At 41.7% G+C, this 12,646-nt stretch overlaps 1 protein-coding gene across 8 annotated transcripts in view; it reads left to right on the top strand.

Annotated features, from left to right (window-relative positions):
• The window catches only part of LOC107093578 (transcription factor COE3), an 82,180-nt gene that overhangs the window by 52,802 nt on the left and 16,732 nt on the right, over positions 1 to 12,646 (top strand). For 4 of the 8 annotated variants that reach the window (XM_015388727.1, XM_015388721.1, XM_015388723.1 and 1 more), the window contains exons 9-10: positions 3,353 to 3,483; positions 3,968 to 4,094. In XM_015388727.1, coding sequence (XP_015244213.1) covers positions 3,353 to 3,483; positions 3,968 to 4,094 — 258 coding nt within the window. Of the gene's footprint in view, positions 1 to 3,349; positions 3,484 to 3,967; positions 4,095 to 12,646 lie in introns of all 8 variants that reach the window. The other 4 variants (XM_015388719.1, XM_015388724.1, XM_015388722.1 and 1 more) reach the window with 1 other exon arrangement.

Below are 12,646 nucleotides of genomic sequence, written 5' to 3' on the forward strand. Positions count from 1 at the left end.
ACCCTCTGTGTGTTATGTGTGTGTGTTTGTGCGTGTATGGGTTCTTTACAGGTTACCCCAACCCATCCTTTTATTCTCCTCTTCACTGCACTCTTCAAAGCAGCAGAGTGACGCCCCGTAAAGCACGAAAAGAAGCAATTGTCAACCGCCCAGTTGAACATGTCTTTGTCTAATAACTTTAATACACCTTCCCTCTTCTTTAGAAGTTGAGATGTGTTTTTTTTTCCTCCCAGGCTCAGCTCTGCAACAAACTAATTTATTATGCATCAACAGCGATGGCTCACTTTGTTTGAGTCACCTTTAACAAACAGAGATGTGGCACAGGAGGAAAAAAAATGAGAGGCGGTTTTATAAAACGGAACTCCAGCCTTTTTCTCCGTAGCTGCTCTGACAACTTGGAGGCAAACAGACAGACAGCGTGCTTTAAATTAGCAACACATTCTTCCTCTGGAGTTCACAGGGCGAGAGGCTTTCAGCTTTTGTGGCTGTCTGACTGGCTCAAGCAGGGATGCATCATTTCAATCTGCAGCTCAGGCTCAAGAAGTGCTGCCCCCTATTGGTGCCGGGAGGGGAAAGCACCTAGATGACAGACTGAATCTTGCCATGTGACATTTTTGTTCACTTGTGTGCTCTGTCACACAACAAGCATATTATGCATTCAGACATGAATGTGCTTTGAGGCCTGCTGTCACTCAAACATGTATGGATTCAGGCTCAAAGGTGCATAAACATGCTCACAAATAGCTGAGTCTCTCACACACAACAACCCCCCCCCCCACGACACACACACAAAAATACAGAAACGCTCTCACTCACTCACCCACACACAAATACAGACATATACTCATGCACACACGTTCCTTAGCTCGGTTTCACCATTATAGAGCCCCAGACAATATAGGAGACTTAGCATAGGGCCTGCAGCTCCTGACTCATTTGCATGCCAAGTGGCTGTAATGCTGTTAGGGTTTATGCAATAAAGACAAGCGAATCCAGACCGCCGGGTCTAAGAGGTAAAAAAAAAAAGAAGAAGAAGAAGGGAAGAAGGGGATAGAGGAAAAAGAAATAAGAGAAGGAGAGAGACAGAGGGTGAGACAGCAAGAAAGAGAGACAGAAGAGAGAGTCAAAGGGAACAGATGGCCCAGGGAGAGGTAAAAGGTATAATCCCATCAGCTGCACTATCAACCGACCATCTGGACATCCCACAGCACAATTACAACACATTTCAGCAGGCAGAACAAAGGACGGCTTCACAGGGCCACATCAGACCTGTTTGAGTGTCACTATACCAGAGCCAGAAGCTCCTCCACTCAGATCTTGTATCGGTTTTGACGTCCTCCGTGGCTAACGCTAAACTGAGAAAGAAAAAGATGAAAAGCAGGTTAAAAAGTTGCAGCATGTTGTCATTTTTAAGCATAAAATAACCTGCTGTGTGGTTAAGTAGAGGACTGTCTTGAAATTTGTAGTTTTAAGCCCAAAGTTTGTAAAAAACAAACAAACCCAAAGACTCAGTGACCCATCAGATAGGCTCACTGCGTCCTCCTCTGTCCATTTTGACTGATGTCTATCAAGGGGTGGCGGGTGGGTGCGTTGGGGGGGGCTGTGCGTGTCTGTCATCACATCGGCTGTGCTGACTGTGTAATCCACTTTGCCACGGTCCCCATTCAGCACATGCTCCCCGCTCTGACTGTGCATTGAGACATATGCAAATTTTCAGGCAGAAGGGTGGACGGCTTAGAGCCTCAGTCGCTGCCTCGCCATGGGTCCTCCTGCGTGTAGGAGTGGGTTTTGGGGGGCAGGAGGTGGTTAGCCATTGCTGGGATTTCCAAGGTGGTGTGTGTCTACGTTCGTGTCTGTGTGTGTGCGTGACTAAGCGCAGAACGTCGTAGGTTTTAGGCAGCAGCTGCCCCCCCTGAAAAGTCACCGTCACCATCAGGCACTCTTTTTGCCCCCCCTTCTCCCTCCTCTCCTCCTTTCGTTCTCTCTCATCCCCAAAGTCAATTTGTTTACAGTAATTTTGAAGGGTGAATTATTTGCTGTAATCGTCCGCACTGATGAAGGTCAGGCCCTTAGAGGGGGCCCCGGCATGCCCATGGAGGGTTGGTCCTCTTTCAGACGCTCTGCTTCGCAATTAAGGAAAGCAAATGTCACTCCTCCAGGCCTCACAAATGAAAATCTGTACGAGGTGATTAGCATGAAGTCAACAGCGCCTGTTAAAGTCAGATTCCCTGTAGTACCAATGTGTGTGTGCGCACGTTATGGGCAGGGAGGGAGAGCAAACATGACCTGAACAGACCCAACAGCAAGGCAAACAAAGGGAGATGTCTTGTCTGAGGTGATCCATACAACAATGGCTGACTGTGATTTACTTACTGGATGGAAGGGATAAAGGAGGTTTAGAAGTGAGCTTGCAGAAGGAGCAAAGAAGGAAAGAAAAACAAAAAAAATTGAGGGAGAACTTGCAGGAATAGTTGCACGCATCTGAGCAGCAGGAAAAACATGCACATTTCACATTGTATTATAAGATATTGATGAAAATAGATTAAATTTGATATTGCTATTTTATGGCAAGCTGTCATGCTATTTCTGTTGTAAACACAGTGTTTTGCCGAACGCCATATTAAGGCAATGCATCAAGTGACAGTGAAAGTGAGGCATAAGATCACTCAAATTAGATTATAATAACAACTCCCACTGTTGATGAATGGCAGAGCCTCACAGCAGAAGTCATGCCAGATGAAAAGCATTGTAATAAACAATATGAAATGGATTGAATCGATCACAAAAAGAAAGCAAAAAAAAACTCATTCTGAATAATTCATGAGCGCATTCCACGTTATGAAACCTGAACCTATCCTTAGTGTGCCTTCACTGTATCGTAGAACAAAGGTAATGAAATAACATGAAGCAGCAAAGCTTTAGCTTGTCATTTCCACGTCTTGACTCATTTAAGATGTGTTCAGCTTTAAAATTTTACTGTACATGTCCGTGCATGCTTAATCAATTCTGATAGCTACATTTGCCCTGACACATAATTTGCTCCATCAAATAATTTTCCTGGTGAGCCTGGGCGTTTAGCCTTTGTGAAGTGGACCATTTGAAGGGTCTGCTTAACTAAACCACTCCACCAGGCTGATAAATGATTTTGATTCTCATGCCTTAAAGGACAAATCCATCATTTTTTTTTTTTTTTTTTTTCTGGAGGCAATTTCCATGATATGTCTTTGTGGGAGAGACATGCTGGGCTTAAGGTGGAGGTGATTCAGTAACGTGTCTGATTGAAAAGAGACATGTGCTGGAGTGTCAAAGCCTATGTGCTGAATTTGCTCTTCTCTTTGTCTTGGATAAGCAGCCACCCCATGCATCAAGGCTATCAGCCCCAGTGAGGGATGGACCACCGGAGGAGCCACCGTCATCATCATCGGTGACAACTTTTTCGATGGTCTACAAGTCGTGTTCGGCACCATGCTCGTATGGAGTGAGGTATGATATAACATTTCCTTATAGAAAAGTTGTTAAAAGGGTTTAGAATTTCAGGACTGAGTTTCTGTTCAAAGGGTTATAAGTAGATATCTTGGTTTTTTTTAATTAGTATTACATCCATCGTAGTTATCCCATAAACCTGACAGATGGTAAATATTTATAAGAATAACAGAAATAGCAGTTTTTATGCTTTCAAAGAATCTCTGATGAGAAACTAACATGTATTTCAAACAGAAATATCATTCAAACCTTTGTATAAAATAAACACTAAATGCAACTGTGGTGATTTAAAGCTTATTCGAACAGGGTTTGCATGAATAAATTAGAGCTGATTTAAGACTGATGACCAGCAGTTAGTGTCAGCTTCCAGAATCAGGACTTTTTCCCACACTAGATTTTTTACTTTTTGCATTGAACATAAAATTTCTGACATATTCTTTTTCACAGCAACTTATAATTTTTTTTCTCCCCCTCTGCAATCCAGCTGATAACTCCCCACGCCATCCGTGTTCAGACTCCCCCTCGGCACATCCCCGGCGTTGTGGAAGTCACGCTGTCCTACAAGTCCAAGCAGTTCTGCAAAGGTGCCCCTGGGAGATTTGTCTACACTGGTGAGTCACAACCTTCTCTTCCTGTCTTTCTTTGTCTTTTTACAATCGATTTGACTATAGACTCCAACTCATAAAAAAAACGCACCCAACAAGAACTTGTGACTGACTTTTTTCCAAAGCCTAACCAAAGATGTTTATGGTTGATGTGGATAATTACAATACAAAATGATAAAAAAAGATACATTAAGGATTTTTCTTCATGCTTGTCTGCCATGAACAGCTGAAATTTGTTTCAAGAGAAAATTTAAACATCACACCATGCAGGTGAGGGAGCAGTCAATATAAACAAGGTTTTCCTATTATTTCCAAAGACAAAAGAATCACAGATTTGTTAACAATTACACGATTTTCAATTCAAGAATAGAATTGCAGACATCTGTCAGCATCTTATCCAAAATATAGATTCTTAGATCTCTTCACCGCCTCTGAATTCATTATAAAACACCTCACTGATACCATCAACAACTGACTTTGAGCCTTTTCTGATTGAAATATAGTAAACAGCTAATTTTTCTATGCTTTTTCTAAAATGATTTGGTTCGCTGAATGTGAAGTATGTAAGATCTGGTCAGGTACCATGCTTTATTAAAACCAAGCCATCAAGAGAAATCTTTCTCCTAATCGTTTATATCTGCCATTTAACAGATTAGGTCTGAGCTTAAATTGCTTAATTTATAAGTCAAATGCGTTTTCACTTTTTTATGAATCAAATAATAACGTCTATAACTAGCTTAAGTGAATGATCGTGTCTGAAGTTATTCTCATGTGTGATCGGCATGAATTTGTAAGAGAAAGTGTGGGAAGAGAGGGTGAGAGAAAGCGGGAGCACGTGTGTCACACTATGAGTAAGAGATCTGATTATCTGGCCTAACAGAAGGAAGTGGTGGTCTTATCTGTCATCATTGGTGAGTAGACAGAGGTTGTGAGGGTCAGAGCCTGTCTGACCTGGAAGCCTCTGTCTGTTCCAACTCTAGTGTGGAGAATGAAATCCCCCCCTCCCTTCCAGCTCAAGTGAAGCTCTGGCCTTGAGCACAGCAAGGCCAAATTTTAGCTCCGCCAGCCCCCCCAAAAAATATCCCAATCCAGACCCTTCAATCCTGGAGCAGCTGTTTCTCATCAAGTCCCCCTTGCTCTGATTCCCCAGAACTACCACCCCTCCCCAGAAACAGCCATTGGTCCCCTTTTTCCTCCAACCGTGCAGTCTGGCCCAGCTCTCCTGCGTTTAACCTCCCTAGCAGGAGCGGAGCAGAGGCCAACAAGGCACCGGGATAATGAAACAGGAGTGCAGTGTGACTGCGTAAGTGTATGTGTGTGTCTGAAAGTGAATGAAAGTGGGGGAGAAAGTGTGAGTGCAAAGGAGTCTCTATGTGTGTGTGTTACTAAACAGCCCCAAGAAGGTGTATAAGTTAAGACATTAATGGCTTCTATAGCACCATAGTGAAAGTGCCAGGTCCCTTAAGAACAGACCCCATTAGTCACAGAGGCTAAGCGGATTGGGATGATTACCATCAGGTTTTACTGGAGAAATGTGTCCCCTTCCTTCTATCTTTGTTGATTTTTCTCCCCCCCCCCATTCTTCCACTCCGTTTTTCCCATCTCATTCTCACTTCTAGTTAGTATTAAGATACAATTACCCCTGGAGGCAACGGTGGTGCAATTGATTAGTGTGGTGAATTAAAAGAGAAAGTCACCAACTGACAGGTCCGACTCCTTTGCTTCCATGCTCCAGCCATGGCTCGCTGTGATTGCGCGATGGGGGTGAAGCTTACGAGAATTAAACCGCTAAAGGCAGCCAATGCCTGAATTAGGTGTCGCTGATTCCATATGTAGAGTAATTGCGAGGGAAAAAGGATGTTAGCTACTTCTCTTGGAGATTAAAAAGCAAATTGACTGCAGGGAGAGTGGATTCTGTCTTTAAAAATGAAACAGCTCATTTTAAGACCACAGTTTTTCCTTTTTCTTGCGCAGCACTTGAACACATGGCCTACACACAGAAAAAGATTGGAACTACACGAGCAGAAAAGGGCATGCAGTGACACAGTGCTGTCAAATACGCACAAAACCTTACCGCAGAGCAACCCATGCATATCAGAGTTATCAAAGCCTTCGACCTCAGAATGCAACCTGAGGAGTGGGGGATCATTTTTTGTTCCGTCATGTTGACTGCTCACTTCCCACCGCCCTAATTGTGGAGATTTAGCTCGGTCAATTTAAGAAATTATCACAAATTACCAAGAGTCAACACAGAGGAGACTGCAGTCGATTTGAACAGCAAAGGGACACGTCCTCAGTCAGGTTAGCACCCTGGATCAGCTCCAAAACTCACAATCCATTCTCAGAAAGAGAGTATCCTGTAGCGTATGTCAAATAATCCTGTCTGCATTGACTATTGAATGCTTAAAGCACTAATGAGACAAACAGACAGACCATATAAAACGTAACTAAGCTGTAGCTGAGTGCTTCAAGGAGCCTATTTATGTTCTTTAATTGACACTTTTTTAAAGGAACGAGAAGCTATTTTTGTTTGTTTGCAGCTCTTTAAAAGAGCCTTGTCCCTTGGAGCTTACATGCTTGTCCTCTGTCTAATCCATGTATTGGTTATCTATTGGTCAGGACAGGAGTGGTAGAACCAGCTGTCAGCAAGGTTGTTGAAAAATCAAAAGGAGAAAGTCACGGCTGCACCTCAGTCAATATTTTACTTTACTTTACACTTCATAAGGTACTTAAAACAGAAACAAAATTGGTTTAGTCAAATATCATAAAATAAAAGAAAAGCTCAGATTTGTTGCCTCCTTACCTTTTTTTTAGCTTATAAAGATGTGCGAAAGAGTGAATCATAAATAAATATCTGACTGTAAAATCCTTCCAATTTAAACTCCTAATTGCATCAGAGCCTTTGTTTTTGTTTTGTTTTTTTTATCTCGGCCAAGTTTCCATGAAGAACTCCCCTTCAGGGGCAGCAATGCAGGCCTGTGGTAATATGGTTCTGCGAGCAGTCCTAACACACTCAGCCGCTATTTATCCTAATCAGTGACATCCACATAACCAGGATTGCTTAAAATGAACCCCTTCCGCGCCCCAGAAAACGCACATTTACCGGGACCCCATTTGTCATGGGTAAATTGAGGGTCAGTAAACTTCGCCTGTATCCTCCAGTGGGGATCCAGGACATGCATCATAACGTTAGGAGAGAATGATTGGCGAAGGCGAGCTGTCACATATTTGTCAGGGGGAAGGGAACATTATTTGCTAATTTCCCAAGCTAGGCACTGACAGGGTGCTTCGTCTTCAGACCTTTGGTGACCAGCATGGCTTCCCAGCTATTAGTACAAGTCAAGTGTTTTTCTTTTTTTTTTCCTCCTCCCACTGTAAAGCGGCAGTAATAAGAGCCATTCGTCCGACCTCACAAGACTGTAGCACACTGGGTGAAGGATTTGGGATGAAGCAGATGCCCCCCATACAGAGAGTTGCTCTTGCCAGGCCTTAGTTGTGGCCAGACAGCCTTGAGGGCTGATGGATAACAAAGTTTCCTTGTCAAGGTGACGCTATCGACTCCACTGCACCAAAATCTGACAAAATGGGTATGAGGCAGCCATTCATCAACATAAGGACAAAGGGGTCATGTGTGCTTCACTCAATACGGGTGGAGATCAAGAAATGTCAACCCTGCGAGGGAGTAAAAAGGAAGAGGTAGATAGTGCAGAAGTGGGATCTCTATCTAGATAAAATGTCTTGACAAAGTGTTCATACCACTTCAATTTGTCACTTTGTCAATTGTCACTTTGCAACCTAAACATTCCAAGTATTTATTAGGGATTTTATGTGATACAGCAATATAAAATAGTAAAAAATGGAAAGGTAGGGAATTTACTTTATAAAATGAGTTCTAAAAGTAAAAAGACTATTACAAACCTATCAAGATGTGGCATTCTGGCTAAACTAATAGGCCATGCAAATAAAGTTTTTCATTATGGCAGTAAAGACAAATATTGTGTCTTTGGTAGAGATGGAAAACTAAAAGCGTAGTGGGAGAATCTAGGTATAAATGAAATATCAGCCAAGTGCTCCCAAAATCTTGTCTTTATGGAAATATAAAACATTTTGACACATGCACACTAACTAGAAAACAGCAATGAAAGGGAGGCCTTGTAAAGTTCAAGAGAAGATGAGCTCAGAATTGTCCTTGGCTAGACGCATTGGTTGCTGCAACACTGGAGACCAGGTTGGAGGTTCACTTTTCATCAGGACAACTCTAAAAGCAAAACAAAAGCTATGATGGACTAGTTTAGAGCACAGTGTATACATCTGTACAATTGCCTAGTCAAAGTCAAGACAAAAACATGCATTTCGTTTAATGTGCCTTAACTGTTTTGCAAGGAATAAGGAAATACTGAGGACTCTAGATGTGCAAAGGTGGTAGAAAAATATCCTCAAAGGAGTTTGGTTTCCATAGTAAACAGTGTATATTTTCTTTGGCAAGGCACCTGAACTTCAGCCTTATGTCTTAAATGTACTAATGCAAAAACACATACTTATGCTTGGGAATTCCCTGCATTTTAGCGAACAGGCCTTTTTTGTCGAGGCTATAAATAGTACTATCCAAAAAATCAAACACTTCCTGTTCCTGTCGTGGAAAGTGTAAAAAAAATGTAGCGCGGTTCTAGACCCTCCTCTCTTCTAAAAAAAATAAATAGATAAATAAACAACTACAGACATCTTTATCGGTGCACATCAGATAGGCCCCTGTTCTGTCCAGCTGGTGAATTGAGCCTATCCTCTCCGCCCTGCCGTCACTTTGAAGTCCTAGACTTACAAGCTGATTAGATGGAGAGCTTCCTTTTCATTTCCTGTCCTGCAGGGCTGGGTTTGGTACTTCACTAGCGACTGGTCAGTGATGGGGTGTGGCCTACTGAAAGATATGTTATAATCAAAGGCATTCAAGGAGGTATGTAAACAGATCAACTTCTGAAGAGGAAGTACAAATACACACTAAATAGTTCTTACTCAATCTGGGTATATATATATAATCTGCTCCACACTGGGCTTCAGATCCTTTCTTAACAGCCTGTTTTTAAGACAGAAGCGAGTAAAGTAGCAATAAAGGATGACATGGGCATTTATAAATGTCATCACCACAGTGAAATGGGATGTAACCAGTTGGCACAACAGTTTTAGCATGTGTCAAAGCGTGTTACCCACCAGCCATCGCCATACCTGCCTGTCTTATTACAACTGCTGGTATTTAGCGCTAGCTCCACAGGAGTGGAGCAGACACTCATTGCCAAGTTAGATGGGCCTAGTTTGAAGGCCTTGTGAGCTTGTGTGCATCACGACAAGGTTCCACAGAGGAAGGTCCTTGTGTCCAATTAGAGGGCTGAAGTGACACGTGCTCGCACTCCCCCACTGTCAGGCTGCTTGTCAGGTAAGCTTTGAGAAGCACACTGTGGCATTATTCCACAGCGTGTTATCAGCAAGTGACCTGTGAAATCCAGCTTCAGGAAATTGATTGAAATAAGTACTGGTGGTTGAGCGTGTTTTTTTCCCCATTACTTCTCTCTGAAAGTGGTTAACTTTCAGGAGGAAAAAAAAAGAAAAGGTATTAGCGTTTTTTTCTACCATTAAAAATAGTATACATTGATTTGATTTTAATTGGGCAGGCACAGTTTTTGTGAAACTGTTGGTGGTTTGTTTGCTAAGTGACAGTATTTGTCCTTTTCCACAAGATAAATAGATAGAAATATGTACCTCTAAATAGTTAGAAAAAATACCTCCTTTCACGTCCACCCCTTCTTTTAAGCCAAATTCCCACCCAACGGGCTTTGAAGGAACTTGAGCCTCCAAACAGCCTTCCCTTTCCTCGGCTGCCGCTTTTTGATTGAAATTCATCGGCGAGTTTATTGAGAAATGAATGAGGGAGGCAGCAAGGTATTGACTTTGAGAGGAAAACACAACTCATCTTGAATGAGGGGGAAAATTCACCCGTAATTTAGCCGCCATCGATCCGTGCCCTGTCCATGTATTGATCTTCATTTTACAATATTAATTTGCGCTTGCAATCAGCTGTGAAGGGACCCCATTTGATTTCTGCAGGCCGGTAATGTGTGAAAGTCCGCCAACGTCCTCAGAGAAGTGGCACACATGCTTTAGATGTCATCTAAGAGGATTGAACAGGTGTCTCTGGCCCTTTCTAATAATGCAGCCGATATGAAGGGAGCTGAAATTATGGATGTGCAATCTGTAACACTGCTCCCTTTTAACCGTGTTAATTACATTTTATCTGTTGCAGGGGCAATATCTGTGGGAGACTGTAACTGTTGAGCTTTTTTCATCTGTATTGGCTCAAAGTTCATGAAATTTCAATGAACATTGATCTGTCTCCATTGATTTATCTTAACTGCAGATCTTTGAAATTTTAATTTCCTGTTCATCTCAAGACTGCTGGAGATGGAATCACTGAGTGGTAACTGGCTGCAGTGGATGGAGATGATATGGTCAGTGTTAAAACAGATGAGGTTTGCTTTGCGTGGGTTTGCTGTGAACATTTCCATTTGGCTTGGTTTGGGTTTGGTTGATTTATGAAGTTGGTTTCCACATCTTTGTGCATGTTTTCTATTTTTCTGACGGGAACCTATCTATTCTGAGGAGCAGCAGCATGACCTCTGTTTTTTGTTCCTTCCCTTTACTTGAATCGCTCAGTTTTAACTCCTTACACAGTAACCATTGGAAGCCACTCACTCTACCTATAGAAGTTCTAAAGGAAAAAATTCTAAAGTATTCACACCTCAGATGTGTTTTTTGTGTGCTTTTTTCACATTTTACACCAAAATGCTTGGTGTGTTTATTGGCGTTTGTGAAAGGTTATATTCAAATCTTGTTTTAGAATCTTAACTGGATTTATGTCTCTTGTGTTATAAATGTCTAGAGTATATTGGTGCTGAAGTAGTTTAGTAGCTCTGCTTGTTTTTAATGGTCATATTTAAGATTAAAGATTAATGTCAGTCTTGAGTCCTTTTTCAGCCTCTAACAGACTTTCTTTAAGTATTATACATTTATCTCCACCCAGCTCACCCACAACTATAACCAGCATCCCCACAGCATGATGCTGCCACCACTACATTGTGTTAGTGTTTTTGACATTGTTTTGCATGCAGGACAAAATGTTTAATTCTAGTGCTATCTTACGTGAGGAACTTTTTCTATATAATTGCTGTTTACACTTAATGAGCTTATAGCAAAATTCAAATTGACTTAATATGGCTTAATTATTATCGCTTTTCTATAGAGAGTGACAAAAAAAATTACTGTATGTTCAACAGATTCTACCCGCTTTGCTGTCATTTTCTGCAGCTTAAACAGTTACCATAAGCCTACATACAACCAGTCAGTTTACATAGATTACTACATCTTAATAGGTGTGCAGTTGCACCAGGCTCTATCCATTTTTGAATTCAAGGACTCTGCAGTGTGTTGTGAGATTTTAAAAGCTTGGAGTATTGTTTTCTAATCTAAGCCTGCTTTGAACATATCCAGAACTTTATCCTAAGTCTATCTCCTGTGCCCCTTGTTCTCCCTAATACAGTTTGTTAACAAATGTTTGCCAACAAACTACTCTCTGATGGGCTGATTAAATGACTCTTGATGGCAGCTGATTCCATTGGACTTTATTTCAAAGTTTCAGAGAATGGGAGGCCATTTCTCGTAGATTATATATATATATATATATATATATATATATATATATATATATATATATATAAGCAGTATTCTGCATAATTGTGTACTATTGCTTTAACAAGGCAATTCATATAGACTGGTGAATTTGGGTGGGAAGAGGTCATTCTGTGGATGATAGTTCTGCTTTCATCTAACAGACTGCAGGTGCCTAAAGGGCTTCAGTTTGACTGTTTGACAAGTCACAAATGCAATAACACTTGAATGAACTTCTTGCTTGCGCTGTTTATCTGTCTCCCCTTTTCCAACTCCCACTCCACCTCTAATTTGTGTTAAGGGGGAAAAAAAAAAAAACTGCTCAATGGTGTAGGAGGAGTGGAGATAAGCTCGAAGCAGTTAAGTATAATTAGCGAAAGTAATAGCTGGCAAATGGCAACAAGGCTAGGTTTTTATCTCCTGGAAAGATAGAGTTATCGTAATAAGCTGTAATGGCTGGCAGGAATGCTAGTACTCTGTGCAAGCTTCCATTCACGCTCATAGACTTAACAAGGAACAATTTCCCTTGAATTTACTGCTTTGCTCAAACATTTCCCTATGTTTATGCCCTGATACTGTAAGTCAATACACGTGTTCAGTCCACTTTCATATAGATTGAGGGCACACACTGCTGTATTGCCATGTAAGCACTTCTGGCTGCCAGCAACCGGCCATGTTTCTCTGCTCTCTCAGAGCGGTTACTCATGTCCTATTTCCAGAGAACATGGAGAACTGAGCAGCACACCACACTCGTATGCCATGTACAAGCGATCCACTCTACATTTTAAGTAAGGTGGCTGCAACCAAGGCTGCTAAAGCCCCTCTTGGAGAAAACATAGCAGGAA

The sequence above is a fragment of the Cyprinodon variegatus genome, unplaced genomic scaffold (assembly GCF_000732505.1).
Source record: "Cyprinodon variegatus isolate N-32 unplaced genomic scaffold, C_variegatus-1.0 Scaffold433, whole genome shotgun sequence".
Taxonomy (NCBI): domain Eukaryota; kingdom Metazoa; phylum Chordata; class Actinopteri; order Cyprinodontiformes; family Cyprinodontidae; genus Cyprinodon; species Cyprinodon variegatus.